Raw genomic sequence first — 18,107 nt, 5'->3', positions numbered from 1 at the left:
GGGTCGCTTATATATTTCTGTTTATGACATAAACAGTGGAATGTGATTGAACAGTGACGGGTAAAATCACTTGACAACTGTAACAAGCGGGCCTTGATAAGTCCAATTCAATGTCTTTGGTAATATTACGCTCAGATTAGAAAGCGGACTACATCATTCACTCGTCTAATCAGTGTTTACTATGTCAATGTCTTTAATTCCAATTTCACAATGGTGCCTCTTGTTAGAATAGGGGACGTGTATTAGAAAAGGACAATGAATAGGGAGGACTTGTTAGAAAGGGGACGCTTTTTGGAAGGAGAAGGCTGAATCGAATCATTACGGTATTAAAAGAGAGTTAGCATGTTCTGTTCTCAATCACCTATTTTGTAAAACACTTGTAAGGCGGTTGTAAGGCGGCGCTTATTGGAGAGAGTGCGCTAAATGAAATTATTGCGGCATTAAAACAGAGTTAGCATGTTCTGTTTTTAATCACCTATTTCGTAAAACACTTCAATGTCAGTAGGAGTGAAATAAAAGACTCCAGTGAAAAACCTACAGTTACCAGTTGAATATCCTGAAGGAACGGAGTATGTATAGCCGCAATTGGTATACGAATTTGACTTGCTCAAAGCGTTGTCCGATATGTAGATGTCATGATTACCAAAAGTGGGTCCGTAGTTGGAGCAGCGATACATTGCGTATTGTTCATTTTGATACTGAGTCAGCTTGACAGGTTTATATCCATCATTGTTGTAAAACGAGAACAGGAAAGCTTTACTGGCTGTGGAGTAACCGCTGCAAGAACCTGAAAAGAAAACAAAAGTTTAACAATTCTAAGCATTTCGGTTGAAAAAAGAAACGGGTATATACAGAAACCATATTGTATAAAGAGTTCTTTGGAACAGAACAACTACAGCAACAAAAATAAGTATTCAGCGTGGGGATCAGATCTGTTGGCAAAAACGTTTAATTTGCGTTACGCGTGATAGAGCAGTTTTCAATTGTGAGTCGACCGATAATCAGAAAATTAGTTCTTTTTCCCTACGGTTTGAGATTGGCTGAGTAGTCCAATTGGTAAGCAATTGGTTTAGTTTTACGACACTCAATTGAAAACAGCTCTAACACGAAAGAAGTTAGTGGATTTATATACCCGGTTTATATACCTTCTTGACGTCTGAATTTTCAAATGCGTGAAATGAGATCGCGACGTTCTGGTTTACAGCCGGTGAGATAACTGTTTTTGAAGCCGAAGAAGAGTTTTAGTTGAAACAAGACTGATAAGCAAGTGAGAAGCCCAGAGAGTGACAGAGAGAGGTCGATTTTCTGGAAGCTTTTGATGGTTTACAGCAGGACATACTATAGAAAATTCTCCGAGCTCAGCTTCCCTACTCCGATTTTGTGAAATATGATGCAACTGGGTCTTATTCCGTCAGCATTATCTTTTTGGAAGCCTAGGAAACCAAACGGTCGTATCTAACTACAGCCAACTGCCGTAGTTTGGAAGCCCGGCGGTTCTATACAAAGGACTGAGAACAAACATTGGGTACTGGCTTGAACCAATTTCTACTTTTTTTTCGTCTTATCAGTGCAGGATATTAAATTACAGTATTTAGAGAGGAAGCCACATCAGCCTTAGCTGGTTTTTATGCGGGCCCTCTCTCCTAGTCGAATTGGAATTTGGAGATGTTGGTTTTTGTGGAGGGAGGAAAACCGGAGAACCCGGAGAAAATCCTCGGAGCAAGGCGAGAACCAACAACAAACTCGACCCACATATGGCACCGGACCGGAATCGAACCCGGGCCACATAGGTGGGAGGCGAGCGCTCTCACCAATGCGCCATCCCTGCTTCCCAAATAAGCACCTTTATAACAAGCTCCGCGTCATACTTATTAAAACAGGATATAACAGCCGAGAGACTGCCCCTTTAAGTCTCAAGTCTTTAAGTCTTAAGGAGACGATAGTTCTAATTGACAATTAGATTATGAGCTCAAGATTTCTTTGAGGTGATAGTTGAGGTTATGATCCAATTGCTTTACTAGAATTCTGACTGAAATTTCCTTCAAATAATGATTCCAATTATTTTCGGTCTAAGCATTAAACTTCACCTTTTAGAGAATTCGTGCGGACTGAATTGTCAATTTGACATTTGCAGTTGTGTCCACGCGTACTTAACAATTACAAATTTCGAGCATTTTCAATTTAAGAAACTGTAACTGCCATCCTTTTAGTCTTCTCAAAAATTGGATTATCCATTTGTTTCTAGATGTTCTTTCAAAACTTCGGATAGTGTACAATGGCTCAGCCAATCAGATTACAGCATTTGCATTAGTATACTAGTAGTAGAACGATACTTACTGTGCCAGGACACGTCGGTATATCCACCAAATATGTAGCTGCCGTATTTAATGATGGTCACAGTGGGTCCCTTTCCATCACAGTTGCTGTGGAATATCGATGCAGCCGAGCCGTCAGTCTTGGCATGCCAGCAACGCACAAATCGATCACGCCCTGGACTCAGGAGGACTGGGTCTAAGAAGGACAACAACTTCCCCAAGTATTGGTTGTAATCGAGACCGTCGAGAATGACGGACACACTTAGGCCTGGATAGAGGAAAGAGCATAAAACCGGTATGTTTAAGTATCAAAGTCGTCTTTTTGAGGTTTGCTTAATTCATTAAATCAAGATCTAATTTCTCATCACAATACCAATACATTATCAAGCATACAGGTAATGAAAATAGTTGAAATCATCTGCTAAGTGGAGCCGTCTTGATTTACCAGCAAATTCTCAAACTGTATGGCTCTCAGTAACAGGAATTAACAATTTGAACTGAAAAGGCTAACAGTGATATGTTCTTTTTCATTTCGTTCATGAATTAAACGATTGGTTACCTGCATATCAGCAAATATCTCATGGTTCGATTTAGTGACCCGGGCACTTATTTTATACTTTTGGTAACTCAAGGGAGGGTGCTAATTGGAGAGCGGGAGCTTATTAGGGACGGCGCGCTTATTTCTTTCTTTTTCTCTTCAACATAAACATGGAAATGTGATAAGGCATTTGAATGGACAATAACAATTACTTTTCACTTGAGAATTTTAACAATAGAGGTTCGCATAACCATAACACCATTTGCCTGTTTAGACCAAGTCGATGCGTTAAATCATACACTCAAGAAAGAAATGCATTAGTCAATTCCAGCTGTGCCCATGCTGCCCCCCCCCCCAACAGGCCTTCCCCCGGGAATTAGGTTATTTTAAAAACAACCTGGAAATGCCATACGGCTGGAACAAACCAGTTGATCAAATGCCCCGGGGTTGTTTTCGTTTCTCATGTTACTTTCAGTACAATCAAAGCCAATTCAGGCCAAATTAAAAGTCCTAGCAAGGTCTTTTTTTTTAACTTTAATAGTGAAGAAAAAACCTAATATAGTTTATTCCGTAGGATCTAGAGTCTTATTTATGTCCTATTTAGACGCATTCATTACGAAACTTACCGTATTTGCCGATAAACTGGTCATTAAAAGAAGCGACAATGCTGCATCACAGCCAATAGGAGGAAATGGTCACGAAGGCCGGTAAACATCGAAAAAGCGAAAAAAAAAAAAACAAACAAACAAACAAACAAACAAAACAAAACAAAACAACAGGCTAAGATTTATGTTTGAAGGTCCTTGACCCAGGACATTTGTTGTTTTATGCTCATTGTGGACTATGCTTGAATTATATAATCGCAATGCTGCTATTGGTTAATTGTATGAGCACACATAACCACCTTTTGTATTTTGGCAGGTTTTGTGCTGGGTCAGCCCCCAAAGAACTTTGCCAGGTTTCCTTACCATTTTCCCTCCATTAACTATGGCTGCACGTAAGATGAAAAAGCGAGATGGTCAAATGCCCGAGGGTAATCAGTTGTGCAAGGCTGATATCCGACCCCCGGGATTGACATTGTGGAAAAATGCTCCACTATTGCGGGGGATGGGCACACATGGAATTAACTGATACATTGTTTACTTGTCTAATCAGTCTTTACTATCATCTCTTCGATGTCAAAGTCTTCACTGTCACTTTCGCAATGCGGGCGCTTGTTGTAAGCCCGGGGGATCTGGGTGCGAGGAGACTCCCTTATATGGGCTATATAGGTACGCGCGGACCGAAAGATAGCGTTTTCAGCCGTTTTGGTCATAAATAGGGTATGGTGTTTGCACTTGAACTGGGTATGCTTTTTAGAAGAAGCTACTTTTTCAGGTCATAAATAGGATGGGAAGATCGCGGATTTTGGTCATAAATAGGGGAAGGGTTTTGGGAAGCGGACCGCGCACACCTCCACCCAATTTTTCTGGGAGTACCCCCCGGAGGTTGTAAGGCGGCGCTTATTGAAAGAGAGCGCTAAATCGAATCCTGATTACGGCATTAAAAGAGAGTTATCATGTTCTGTCTTTAATCACCTATTTCGTAGAAAACTTCAATGTCAGTAGGAGTGAAATGAAGAATGCCCCCAGTGAAAAAGCTACAATGCCCAGCTGAATATCCTGAAGGAACGGAGTATGTATAGCCGCAAGTGGTATACGATCCCGAGTTGCTCGTAGAGTTGTCCGATATGCGGATGTCATTGTACGCACCAGCACCAAAAGTGGGTCCGTAGTTGGAGCAGTGATACATTGCGTATTGTTGATTTTGATACTGAGTCAGTTTGACAGGATTATATCCATCATTGTTGTAAAGCGAGAACAGGAAAGCTTTACTGGCATAAGTATAACTGCAACTAGAACCTGAATTGGAAACAAAAGTTTTACACTTTCTAAGCATTTCGGTTGAAAAGAAAAACAGAAATAAAGCTACCATATATTGTAAAGTAATCTTTAGAAGAAAAGAAACAACAACAAAAAAACAAAATAAATAGGCAACGAGAGGATCGGATCTGTTGGCAAGGGCGTTAAGCGTGATATGCCTTGGTAGCGACTGAATTTTCAAATGAGTGAAATGAGATCGCGACGTTCTAGGTGGAAACTCTTTCTATAGTCGAAAAAGTGTTTTAGTTGGAGCAAGAAGATAAGCAAGGAAGAAGTCTGGAGACTGACAGAGAGAGATCGTCTTTCTGGAAGCTTTCGGTGGTTTACAACAGGACTTCTTATGGAAAATACACCTAATTCAGATTCACGACTCATACTTAGTAGAATATGATGCAACTAAGTTTTGTTCTGTCAGCGTCATTGATAAGCATGTTATTGGAAGATTGAAACAACAACATAAAATGCTATACCTCCCAACCGAAATACGTTTTCCGATTGGAGGAAAAAGTGTCACGTGCGGTGGGTCAAAACTCACTAACTCCCCTGGGGCGAACAAAACTTACTAACTCCCAAGGGCGAGCAAAACTCACTAACTCCCTAGGGAAACAACAACTTAAACTTTCGACTCGCACATGATCAGGTTGTGCTCCTTTTAACCCCACCAAATTTATGTGCCAGCCGACGTCAGGCAAACATTTTTTTTGCTGTTTCTTTTTTCTTTTTGAGTTGCGAGGTATACAAAACACTTCATGACTGGCCCAGCGGGAAATAGTGAGTTCTGTTTCCCCTCGACCTCAACGTTCTCCTCGAGCTTCGCCAACCTCGTTCCCAGGGTCTCTCATCTTACCACCTCCTGGAGCGAACGATTCGCTCCAGGGGGCGGTAAGATGACAGACCCTGGGAACGAGGTTGCGGCTTCGCCGGAGGGAACATTGAGGGACTCAGGGATACAAAACTCACTGTTTCTCTTGGGGTCAGTCATTAAATACTTAATGACCAAGTTCAGCGTATTCTGGAAAACGAACCGCACAGCCACATGATTTTCGAACTTAACACTGGCTAGCATAATTATTGACAGTACGAGACAGACATACATGAAACTGGATTAACCAGAAACTTCATTTTTCAATCGACGTTCGAGGCCGTACTGTTGTGGTTGCCAAACCAGAATGGATATGCAATGGTAATATAAGTCGTCAGCACTTTCATAACGTAAGTCCAAATAAATTAGGTTTTCCTTGTTAGTAGAGCGTTCTCCATCTGCCAAATGCTTTCAGACACTTAAATAAAGTTTTTTCGTTCGTTCGTTTGTTCTATTGGTCATTCGTTTAATTTGTGCGCACGTTCGTACGTCCGTTCGCCCGTTCGTCCTTTCGTCTCTTCGTGCCTTCGTCCGTTCGTCCCTTTGTCCCTTCGTCCGTCTGTCCATCCGTTCGTCTATTCGTCTGTCCTTTTGTTCGTTCGTTCGTTCGTTCATACCTTCCTATGTTCGTACAGTTCGTTCGCTCAGTCAGTCCTCCGGATGCGTACGACCAAAGTGGACTGGTAAGATAGTTCCTTATTTTCACTTCTTTTGTATCTCAATCTCAAATGACCTTCCGCACTACAAGGAAGTCTCTTTGTCGGCAGTACATGAAGTGCATTGGTGCGAGCGATTTACTTATTCTGAAATGCGGGTGGCAAAGGGGGTGGGGTGAGGGGGGGCGGGGGTTACCAATCACGCATCACGATGAATTTTTCTATTAAATCACGTATCACGGAGATTTTTTTTCAACAATCACGCGTCACGTAAAAAGAGTAAGTACATCGCCAATTTTGTGGTGTGGGATTTTCCCCTCTCCAGACAGGCGGTCTAACTCCGCCCGCCTGTTTCTTTCCTTCCTCTATGACACAATCGGGAGCCTGTTCACAGGCTAAGTTGACAGAGATCTTATACGAATTGAGAAGACGTCTACGCTACCTTTGCCAAGCTTTGATGTACAGGCAATATTTGTGTCAAAGCTTTACCCCTGTAAATCCTTTTCTGATGTGAAGTTTATATAAAATAATTCATATATGAACAGCGGTTGTAGATGAAAGTGAAGAATATAAACTTCACATCATTTCACTCCTCACGGGAAGATATGAACTCAATTAACTGGCCTCGCTCCCAATGTGTGGCTTCATAGCTCAGTTGGTAGAGCATCGCACCGGTATCGCGGAAGTCACGGGTTCGAATCCCGTTGAAGCCCTGATTTTTTCAGGCTTCTTCTTTCCAATTGTTTAAATTGGAAAATTAACTGCGATTATCATTCTGCACTTTCATCTACAACCGCAGTTCATATATGAATTATTTCATATAAACTTCACATCATTTCACTCCTCACGGGAAGATATGAACTCAAGTAACTGGCCTCGCTCCCAATGTGTGGCTTCATAGCTCAGTTGGTAGAGCATCGCACCGGTATCGCGGAGGTCACGGGTTCGAATCCCGTTGAAGCCCTGATTTTTTTCAGGCTTCTTCTTTCCAATTGCTTAAATTGGAAAATTAACTACGATGATCATTCTTCACTTAAATCCTCTTCTGTTCGGCAACGCTTTTATGTCTGTGGATGACATAACGTGGCTTTTGAATTCAGTTAGGTCTTTATGACGACCTTCATTAAGTGGTTCACAAACTTTTTCCTTGTGTAGCCTCTCTCTGTCTTCTGGAGCGGCATAAAATGACACTTAACTCTAACGTCTCTTATCTTTTCAGCCGTTTGGAACCCTCCGGTTTTGAGACGACATTCTTTCAGACCTTAAATACGATGATTGATTGATTGATTGAGTGAGTGATTGCTTGATTGATTGATTGATTGATTGATTGATTGATTGACTGACTGATTGATTGATAGCCGGTTTCGGATATGGTCTGATGCACTGCCAAAAATGATCGGTCGACAAAATGGACAAAAATAACTCTGAAGCTCATAGTCCTGGTGCAAAGCTTGACTGTTTTCAATTGACTTATTCCTATTCTGTCACAATTGTTTGGACCTATAGTACCGTGAAGATCCACGAAGATCAAAGACATCAGAAGCCCACGATTTATTGATCTCTTTTAAGATTCTATTTACTGTTTACTTTGAATGAATGGTATCGGTTGTAGTTGAAAGAACGTTCACTTATCACGGAAATCTAATTGGCAAATCACGCATCACTTGCTTGTAAAATAACAAATCATGCATGACGTTATGATGTCTTGTCCAGCGTCACGAGGCTAATTTGGTCCAATTCACGCGTCACGCTGCTAATTTTGAGGCCATCATGCGTCACGCAAGAACCCTTTGCCACCCTCTGAATTGAGCCCTCTAGCTTGTGAACTCCTCGTAGCCTGATTGAAACCGATTAAGTTAAGTTTTTTTTAAAAAAAGTTTGCTCAAGACGAAAGCTAGTCTGCTTAATGCGAGTCGGCGCCGCTAGATTAAGTTCTCGCAGTCCTACGCGGGTGTTTGGACAACCAGTCACAATATTTTTAGCCTGCGAACGCAGACGTATTTCCGGCTGTCGCTTGGTTCCGCCGAAAAACCCGAGCCAGGAAACGATTTCTGTGACGTAATGACTTTTGTTTCTTCTTGGCCAATCAGATTCCATGATAGAATGAAACTCGAGTGCTCCTCGCAGCGAATACCTCGCGCAGTGGTTCTGGGGTTATTTGAGCTAAATTGTGATTGGCTTAGAATTCCTACGTCACAGAAATCGTTTTCTGGCTCGGGTTCGCAGACGTTATTTTTCGGCGGAACCAAGTGACAGCCGGAAATACGTCTGTGTTCACAGGCTACAATACTTTGAGCTGCGAATGAGATCGAAGCGAATCTGCTCTCAGGGTAGCTACGAAAGATCTTTATAGAAATCGAGGATTTTTCTTATGAGTTAAGCCCGCCATCGGATGCGATTTGAGGTCGATTATGCGAAACTGCAAGGCCGCGCAACATCAAAAAGCGTGTTAATATCGGTTTTAAACCTGAAATAAGTACTTGTATTTCTTAAACAAGAAAAGAGTAAGACCAATGGTTAAACAAAAGAACAAAAATGGAGTTTTTTTGTTCTTTTACTGAGATAATAAAGCACGTTTTTATCAAGCTCTTGGTGATAGTTAGATCTTATGATACTTACTGCGCCAAGACACGTCAGTGTATCCACCAAATATGTATTGGCCAACTCTAATGATAGTCACTGTGGGTCCCTTTCCATCACAGTTGCTGTGGAATGTTGACGCATCCCAGCCGTCTGTCTTAGCATGCCAACATCGCCCAAAGTAAGTACGGGATGCACTCGGGAGAGCTGGGTCTAAGTAAGTTATCAGCTTCCCTAAGTATTTGCTGTGATCGAGATCGCCAAGAATAACAGATGCACCGAGGCCGCCTGGGTACGAGAAACAAGAGGTTAGCTGTGACATTGATTTTAGCCAAATTTAGGCAAACGAAAATGACCGCTGAATTGGGGGAATTATAAAAACTAACCACTGAAAACAGTGAGGGAATATTTCAGTAACACAACTTATACAAAACAAGGTACGGATGGACAGAAATTGAAGAAGATTTAAACGGATGGCGAAAAGAGTTTTTGAAACATGTTATAGCCTGAACAGTTTTCAAAGTTTATATAGTTTGCTTGCATTGTCATCTTTAATTATAACGCCCGGGAGAAGCATTTGTTTGTAATAAAGCTATGGCTTTGTTATTTAGATCCATAGAAGTAATGTCTTCGCTAACATTTAGTTCTATAGCGAGTATTTGACAAAACTAAATAAAATACACCAAACTCAGCTGGGCACAATCCTTGTAATACAGCCGTTTCGCAGTAGCAAAACAGTCAGATTTTGAGGTCTTCTGTTCATCCGTTGTAATAGCCACATGTAGCTTCACAAGACTGAATGCAAATGTCAAACTCCTATCTAAAACCAATAACTGTCGCAAGTATTACGTCAACCCAACAAAGAAACACGAATTTATTACGTATTTCGTAAAACACTTCAATGTCAGTTGGCGTGAAATGACTGGTTCCAGTGAAAAATTCACAGCCAGCAGTTGAATATCCGGAGGGGAAGGAGTAGGTTCCGCCACACTGGGTAGAAGAATATTGGTTGGCCGTAGCGTTGTCCGATATGTAGATATCAGGCCCGTAACCAAAGCTGGGGCCGTAATTGGGCTCCTTGCACATTGCATACTGCTGATTTTGATACTGAGTCAGCTTCACAGGATTATATCCTTTGACATTGTAGAGCGAGAAGATGAAAGCTTTACTAGCTGAAGTATAACCGCCAGAATCTAAGATGAAAACAAGCGTATAAACATTCTGACAAACAAAGACATGTTAAAGTAACATTACCAAGGAAGTTAAAGTTAAAGTGATTCAAAAGACAAAATTCTTGCAAAGTCGCAAAAGTGTCGCGAAATGTGCGCACGTCAAACTCGCGAAATAAACGTGTCGCGAAAATTTCATGTAATAAGTAAGGTAGAACAGAAAAATGCAGTTATAGCGCAACACAGGTGTAAGTCGAGAGGATTTCAAAGGTGTTTCGCATGATCTAACCCGTAATGCTTGAAAGCGTTATAAGATTATATTGGTGTTAAGCGATTACTTGTCATTGCATGAATAACATCGACATGTTCTGCCTGTGGAGGAAAGCTGATAACAGTGACAAGGTTTCGCATTTGCCCAGAAGGCCTAAGAAACGAAGACAGTTCATATTGAAAACTTTCTCATAATTACTCACTTTGCCAAGAAAGATCAGTATATCCACCAAATATGTAGCTGCCGGACTTAATGATCGTCACAGTGGGTCCCTTTCCGTCACAGTTGTTGTGGAATGTAGATGCAGCCGAGCCGTCAGTCTTTGCGTGCCAGCACCGCACAAACTCACTGGGGAATGCATCCGGGACGACTGGGTCTAAATAAGAAATAAGCTTTCCCAAGTATTTGCTGAAATCGAGGCTTCCAAGAATGGCCGATGCACCAAGGTCCCCTGTGGAATAAAACAAAATTTGTGGTTTGAAGTAAGATAAAAGCAAATGAGTTCACAGTTCTCGGCTGTTTACCATTTAAACGGAGAAACTGGTTCGTTAACGGTTTGTGCAAATGATAAGCAAAAATGCCTGATGGTAAGTTCCGTTCCGATTGACGATTTACCATTTACTCAAAAAAAAACCAATTTACCAAAAGAGACTAGGACAAGTTCCATTTGATCATATTTCAAGATGGCGGCGAAGAATTGTCAATGGTAATAAGCACATTTTCCAGTCGGAAATTTCTGTTGAAAATTATAAAACTTCCCGTTCGGTTGAGCCAAAATTGTCTTACCATTTACATTCTGACCGATATTTGTGGAATTTTTGGGTAAATGGTCATTTAATGTCTTTGAATGAAATTTGATATATTGATTCGGTAAAATAAGTTTCAAATAAGATGTGGTTACGATATGATTGGAAAAAACTTTGCATCTTTCCTGGAAACATCCTCACGTCTTTCGAAAACTAAGGAAGACATGCTCAGAAAATGTTCCGAAATAATAAAAAGACCTTGGGATAATATTTGAAAGTTTTAAAAGTCTTACCAAAGTAGTCAAAAATCTTTGCAACATAGTCGAACATCTACGGCTTTACTCTATAATGTAAGGTAAAGTCTGCATACGAGCCAAATGGCCCATCAGGCCGGAGCTTATCCCAGTTTCTGTAGCATGAAGTGACTAGGAGTATTTCTACTCCCCGCTGGATGGGATGCTAGTCCATCGCAGGGTTACCCCCAGCATTAAATTCGCTGGTACCCATTTGTACACCTGGGTGGAGAGAGACACTGTGAGAGTAAAGTGTCTTGCCCAAAAACACAACACAATGTCCCCGGCCAGGGCTCGAACCCGAACCGCTCAATCCGGAGACGAGCGCACTAACCATGAGAACACCGCGCCTCCCACAACTATGAAGTATACTGCAATTGATTGTACTGACAGAGGCAGGTGTCCTAAAGAAATTGTAGCGATTATGCTGAAAAACAGGTTACACGAGGACTTATCATGTGAACCAATCAAGCCAGAACCAAATACATGTAGCTAAGGAGAAGCGCGGGAAAAGGTGTGCGAGAGCTGTGTACGAGCGAGTTGCGATTGGTTCTGATCTTAGATTGCTTCTGATTGGACGACAGCGTGGTGCGAGCATCGTAAGCCAGTCGCTTATTGTAGTGATACTTTAGTTGAAACCACTTTATTTGCTAATATCTATTACCTATTTCGTAGAACACTTCAATGTTAGTAGGAGTGAACTTATCCCCCGCGGGACCAACGAAAAACCTGCAGTCACCAGCTGAATATCCGGGGGGGACGGAGTACGTAGAGCCACATCGGGTAGAAGAATTTTGGTTGCTCAAAGCGTTGTCCGATATGTAGATGTCGTGATCCCCGCTATTAGAACCAAAAGTGGGTCCGTAATTGGAACAGCCATACATTGCTTTTTCCTGATTTTGATACTGGGTCAGCTTAACAGGGTTATATCCTTTGTTGTTGTAAAGCGAGAAGATGAAAGCTTTACTGGCTGTAGAGTAGTCGCAAGGAGCTGAAATGAAGAGAAACGTTTGAAACATTCTAAATACCTCGGCTGTAAACAAACACTGATGAAAAGAAATTGTATTGCTCGGAGGAGGGGGGGACGGGGGTACTTCCTTATATGGGCTATACAGGTATGTGCGGCCCCACAGGGTATGGATTTTTAGCCGTTTTTGTCGTAAATTTAGTATAGATTTTGGCTATTTAGGTCCCAAATAGGGTATAGCTTTTGAGCTCTAATCTTGAATCGGGTATGTTTTATAGAAACAGCTATCCTACCACTAAAAGCGTATAAACATTGCCTTTAACCTTGGTCTGAACTAGGGAACTAATTATAAGGCAGGTCTGAAACAGGGTCTGGTCTTAAATTAGGTGGTTTGGACTTGAAATAGGCCTCATCAGCTGGGAATAATTAGATTTATTTTTGCACTCCTTCTGTCTAGAAGTATAGAGTCAAACTGAAAGAAATGAATTACAATTACTTTGAGGCTCTGTGCCGTAATTGTCGTAATTGACCTTGAACTAATACAAAAGTACAAACTGAAAATTATGTCATAATTCTACTTACAATTCTTGTAAACTTTTCCCGGCCGTAAACCTTGCGCAAGTTATGATACTTACTCTGTCCGGCTTAGTGTTTCTTAATAAAATAACGTTCCCTTTTATAGAGGCATGTGTCCCTAAAGACCTTACATAATCCCGCAAGGACTTACATAACTTTGTGCAAAACATGAGGTATCGGGGTTTTGGTCATGTCACAAATAGGGTAAGGGAAATCGCAGATTTTGGTCATAAATAGGGTATGGGTTTTATGAAGCGGGTCGCACACTCCCACCGAATTCTTCTGGGAGTGTCAACCCCGGAAAAGAAAACTGTCTGAAAGATACTTACTTCTATACCAGGACACGTCGGTATATGCACCAAATATGTAGCTGCCGGCTTTAATGATGGTCACAGTGGGTCCCTTTCCATCACAGTTGTCGTGGAATATCGATGCAGCCGAGCCGTCAGTCTTGGCATGCCAGCACCGCACAAACCCGCTGCGCTGTGAGCTTAGGAGGACTGGGTCCAAAAAGGAAATCAGCTTCTCCGTGTAATTTTTGCGGTTGAGACCAGCAAGAATGACGGATGAACCGAGACCGCCTGAGCAAGAGAGAATAGCAAAGTGAGGCTAAAGTACTTTGAGTTAAAAGAAAAAGCAGGAGCCATCTTAAATAAATTAGCAAATTATGATAAAAAGGTTAAGTGGGCATGCGGGCTAATTGACCCACCAGGCTGGAGCTTATCCCGGTATTTGTGGCATGAAGCAACTAGGAGTATTTCTACTCCCCCCTAAATGGGATGCTAGTCCATGGCATAATTACCCTCAGCATTAAGTTTGCTGGTACCCATTTATACACCTGGGTGGAAAGAGGCACTGTGAGAGTAAAGTGCCTTACTCAAGAACACAACACAATGTCCCCGGCCGGGACTCGAACCCAGACCGGTCGATCCGAAGTCGAGCGCACTTACCATGAGGCCCCCGCGAACATGGCCTACCCAAAAAGGCCTTGTTTTTGCATGAGACAAAAATATATCTTGATCTTTTGCTCATCCTCACACGGCGCACTTAGAAAACAAAAGTTATCCCAAGATTACAAAGTTAGGACAGAAGTGTTCGTTTATTAATTTATATAATCATTGCAAATATGACAGGCGTAAGACTCACGGAAACTTGTGCAGTATTTTCCGTTTCCAAAATATGTTGGTTTGCAGGAGCATATGTCGGATCCCACAGTATTGTTACAGTCGGCATTGACGTCACAATCATGTGACCCGTCGGCACATTCGTCAGCATCTGTAAAGCAAAGGAAAAGAAGCGCAATGGGTGACTTGTGGACGAAGATTTTCCATGGTGATCCGAAGGGATTAAACGAATCTTTACGATTGTCTTTCGAAGTTTGCCGAAGATTCTCAGATGTAGCGACTCTTGATAACTTTAATTCCGCTCTTTTCAAGCAATCATTTTCTTATCGAAATGATTAAAACCCGTTTTTCTGTTGAAATTTGCTCCAGCACTTTGCTATAGCTTTGCCTTAGTGCGAGACCTCTGACGCAGCCTGTAGTTACTTTGCTTTGTACAACAGGTACAAAGATCAATAAATGAGTGGTAATCGAGGGATTGTCAGCTAGCACTCAAATGAGCTACGTCACGGTTTGCGCATCTTGAAAAGTTTAGCCTAAATTTTTCAAGTTCGTCGTTTGTAATCCGAGTCAATCCTCTCCATCCTTAACCATCCTTGTTCCTTTATGGTTGATTATTATCTCTTTAGTGTTTTTCTATCTTAGTAAATTTATATTTTCAGGTTTCCTTCAATTTAAATTCAATTTTGTACGTGGCCAAAATGACTCAAAATAGCGTAACTGAGCTCCTTTAAATTCGAGCGAAGTAAAAAATTATAACACAAGATATGAGATTCTGAGACTGCTGTTTAGAGTTTGCCAAAACCGTGGACAAGAATTCATACCTACGTACTTACCTTATTTGAAAAGGTCGAGTTCAGGCAGCACTAGGCTGAGCAAGTCATGTTATACTTACCAACGCAACCTTTTCCATCCTGATAAATAAACCCGGTCCTGTTGCATAAGCAGCGATAAGAACCAATGGTATTCTGACACGTGGCACTCTCGTGACAAACAGGAATTGAGGAATTGCATTCGTCCAGGTCTGAAGAAAGTACAGCAAAATAAACTCATCTTTTTTAAGGTTTTGAAATGGATAGAATCCGATAACAACACCCCTGGTTTTGGAGTTTCATAGGGGTTCAGAGTATCCTAAGTCAAGCGACCATTTTCAGGGTACATACTACAAATGTTCGTAGTTAAATTAAAGGAGCTACTTTACAGTTTGCGCATCTTAAAAAGTTTAGCCTATTTTGTTAAGTTCTTCGTTTGTAATCCGTGTCAATCTTCTCCATTCTTAACCATCCTTGTTTCTTTATGGTTTATTAATATCTTTTTAGTGTTTCTCTATCTTAGACAACTATTATTTTCGGGTTTCCTTCAATTTGAAATTTTGTAGTCTTTACCAGTAGTGAATGTGCATAATAAGAAGTCTGAAATCTAAATATTGAAATTTTAAAGCAGCCCACCTTGGAATCAAATTAACGTATTTTGCCCAAAGTTTCCCAGAGAGGTTGTTGTAAATGGTAATTACTATTTTAAGTCTAAAAGAACCCCGAGCTTGAATTTCCTTGACTCTAGCGCTACAAATAGACGATTTCCTCTTGTTAACGATACTGCAAAAAAAATCTACATATATATATGACGTTAGGGTTAGAAAAAAACTTGTCATAATCAAAAATACATTTTTTCTCGTTACGTGTAAAAACCATGTATAATGTTTCGTAACTTTTTTCCTAGTTCTGCTGCAAAAGCTGTGGGCAACTGGACACCTCAAAACAGCGACAAAAAAAGGAAACTGGGTAAAGTTACCTTCGGTCTTCATGTCACAGTATGCAAGTGCAACCTTGTCTGGTACAATAGAATAAAACCAGTATGTTCCACTGACGGCTTGTCCTCCTTCACTCGCCTTGATTTCATGGCACGACTCAGCAGGCAGTTCAGGAATGGAACCTAGGGGGACTGGAAGGCGAATATTATTCATTAGCTCTTATTAACCGAGCAGGAGGTCTGTATGGGAGAATCTTGACCGAGGTCGTGAGTACAGACCTCACTGCGTTCGGTCTGTATGCACGACCGAGATCAAGATTCTCCCATACAGACCGACTAAGCTCGGTTAATAAGATGTTTATTATATGGCACAAAAGAAAAATTTGATTCTTTTAATGTAACTGGTTTGTACTAGCTGGCATTTTCCTTGCGAACTGCGATGAGCTGAACTTAAATCGACCAAAGTTTGCTCGTCCTCTTTAATATTTTTTTTCTCATCAGGCGTTTTGGCACTTCCACTAATATTTTTAGAAGGAAATAGTCAACATTTTTGTATTTTAGTTTACAGCTTTTTCACCGCAAAATGTAACCGATTTAGGTGCCGGTCTAGATGGGAAAATCTAGACCGCGGTCAATATCGATTTTAGCCGATCAAATTCGTGAATTCGGTAGTTCCCAGTCCTTGTGAAACACATGTACAGCCGTATAATAATCCGTGATATTAACCAGGTGTGTTACAGTTCCCGTGTGATTCTTGAATCATAGCGTGTTATCTATATATCGTTTAAAGCATAGAGAGCAGAATAATTAATGCATTTTGATCGGTTTATTCGAAGCATTCCCAGAGATTTTTTGACAAGCTACAAAGATTCCAAAGTTTAACCGAAGACCTACAAAATTTCCGAAGATGACCCGACGAATTCCGACGATTTCCCAAGGTGATGTAAAGGCTCGTCAAGATGTAGAGAATTTCCAACATTCATCCGAAGTGTCCGACAATTTCAATCGTTATTGCATATATTTTTTTTTATCATGATAATTTTGCAATTCGTATTAACAACGTATGCATGATGTGCCTCTTTTCTTAAATTGAGAAACGAGAAATTCACTAAACCGGGAACTTGATAAAACTATGATTAGTTACCTCTACCAAAGTCTCGTCTAAAGTAATATTTGTCAGGGTCTGGAACAAAATCTTCAGGTCTCGATTCCTTGGTACGATTGTTCAATTCACACATCTCTTTGGAAATAACGTAGTTGAAACTTTGGCACCGTAAGTCAAGGCGACACTCCTTAAGACAAACATACGAAGGCTCCGTCATCCGTTTGAAGATGTGTCTCTGCAACATCATGCCAAACTGGGAAGCTTCTTTTTGACTTTGTCTGCTACATTGCTGTGCCTCCACGTTACAAAACAGTTGCGATACTCCAAGCACAGCTGCTAGGTAAAAAAGCTTTTTGACAAAAGCCATTACGCTCGACTCCTTGGCAAGACAATCCTTAAAATCAACACATTGTAAAATAATTGTGAGTGTGCTTTGATAGTTTGAAATCATTTGGCAATTTAGCGCATGACATTTTTTTTTTAAAACTTAAATAATATTCTATAACAAATTTATTTTTTGAAATTTTAATTTTACCCAACAAACTTAGTATGTGGAAACGGTGCCTTGTCATCAAGATTAATCACCTTCGAGAACTTGTTCGTAAAACACTCCGGACATTTGAGAACACTCGAGAAATGTAGAGAGCACTCGCCTGCGGCTCGTGTTTTCTAGATTTCCCTCGTATTCTCAAATGCCCGTCGTGTCAGTTTTATCACAGTGTAATACACGGCTTAGGCTTCTTTATTTGTTAAATAAAATATATTTTCCCCACGAAACTTAACTTCTTTACTTCCTGAACGAATTGAGGAAAATTTCATAGAAAACTTTGATGGAAGTGACTCTCGGGAAAAAATTTTCGCCCTGGGCTATATAACTTCAATAAAAACTGGTTCTGAACTAGAAAAAAAGAACAAATTAAATTAATGGACCTGTTCAGTTAAATTGATGTCAAAAACATGAAAAGAAACATGACCACAAATATATTTATCGACGTTTCGGCGAAATTCCCCTACATCCAGGAAAACGGAGACTGATTTTAAGTTCAAGAAAGTCGCCAATTTGTGGTCTTATTTTATTTTACTGACGTTTCGTTTATTTAAAATTAGTTATACTGAATAAAAACAATACAGTTAATTATTTCAGTTTGAATACTTTCTCTACTCAACACGTTTTGACAATGTTAAAAGACTTAAAAGTTTAGTTTTGTTCTGACACAAAATGGATGAAGCACAAAAT

General features: G+C 40.7%; 2 protein-coding genes across 3 annotated transcripts; both read right to left on the bottom strand.

Moving 5' to 3' along the window:
- Positions 1-467: 467 nt before the first annotated feature.
- LOC145469262 (uncharacterized) lies at positions 468-3,317 on the bottom strand. The gene is made up of 3 exons (XM_081452946.1): positions 3,266-3,317; positions 2,338-2,583; positions 468-787 (listed from the first exon to the last, which is right to left on the bottom strand). The coding sequence occupies exons 1-3, from the start codon at positions 3,315-3,317 to the stop codon at positions 468-470; spliced, it is 618 nt and encodes a 205-aa protein (XP_081309072.1).
- Positions 3,318-3,961: 644 nt separating this feature from the next.
- LOC145470648 (uncharacterized) lies at positions 3,962-16,247 on the bottom strand. 2 transcript variants are annotated; one of them, XM_081454463.1, is made up of 9 exons: positions 15,808-16,247; positions 14,912-15,040; positions 14,042-14,170; positions 13,225-13,476; positions 12,017-12,343; positions 10,516-10,764; positions 9,755-10,066; positions 8,909-9,161; positions 3,962-4,783 (listed from the first exon to the last, which is right to left on the bottom strand). In XM_081454463.1, exons 1-9 carry the CDS (start codon positions 15,977-15,979, stop codon positions 4,423-4,425), a joined length of 2,184 nt encoding a protein of 727 aa, XP_081310589.1. In that variant the 5' UTR covers positions 15,980-16,247; the 3' UTR covers positions 3,962-4,422. The 2 variants fall into 2 exon arrangements, with proteins under 2 accessions (XP_081310589.1, XP_081310590.1); XM_081454464.1 differs by having other exon boundaries at positions 3,962-4,754; positions 8,913-9,161.
- Positions 16,248-18,107: the final 1,860 nt, after the last annotated feature.

This window comes from Orbicella franksi, chromosome 15 (assembly GCF_964199315.1).
Source record: "Orbicella franksi chromosome 15, jaOrbFran1.1, whole genome shotgun sequence".
NCBI lineage: Eukaryota > Metazoa > Cnidaria > Anthozoa > Scleractinia > Merulinidae > Orbicella > Orbicella franksi.
Note: the sequence above shows the minus strand (reverse complement) of the source record. Positions and strands in the feature narration are given on the sequence as shown.

What these genes read in the sequence shown, in the direction of transcription:
- LOC145469262 (XM_081452946.1), bottom strand. Translation starts at nt 3,317, where the DNA reads ATGAGAAACGAAAACAACCCCGGGGCATTTGATCAACTGGTTTGTTCC. An exon ending in TCAACTGGTTTGTTCCAGCC is followed by an intron (nt 2,584 to 3,265) that starts GTATGGCATTTC and finishes TCCTCTATCCAG; the next exon opens with GCCTAAGTGTGTCCGTCATT. An exon ending in TACCGACGTGTCCTGGCACA is followed by an intron (nt 788 to 2,337) that starts GTAAGTATCGTT and finishes TTTTCTTTTCAG; the next exon opens with GTTCTTGCAGCGGTTACTCC.
- LOC145470648 (XM_081454463.1), bottom strand. Translation starts at nt 15,979, where the DNA reads ATGAATAATATTCGCCTTCCAGTCCCCCTAGGTTCCATTCCTGAACTG. An exon ending in CTGTGACATGAAGACCGAAG is followed by an intron (nt 15,041 to 15,807) that starts GTAACTTTACCC and finishes TACTTTCTTCAG; the next exon opens with ACCTGGACGAATGCAATTCC. An exon ending in CGACGTGTCCTGGTATAGAA is followed by an intron (nt 12,344 to 13,224) that starts GTAAGTATCTTT and finishes TCTTCATTTCAG; the next exon opens with CTCCTTGCGACTACTCTACA.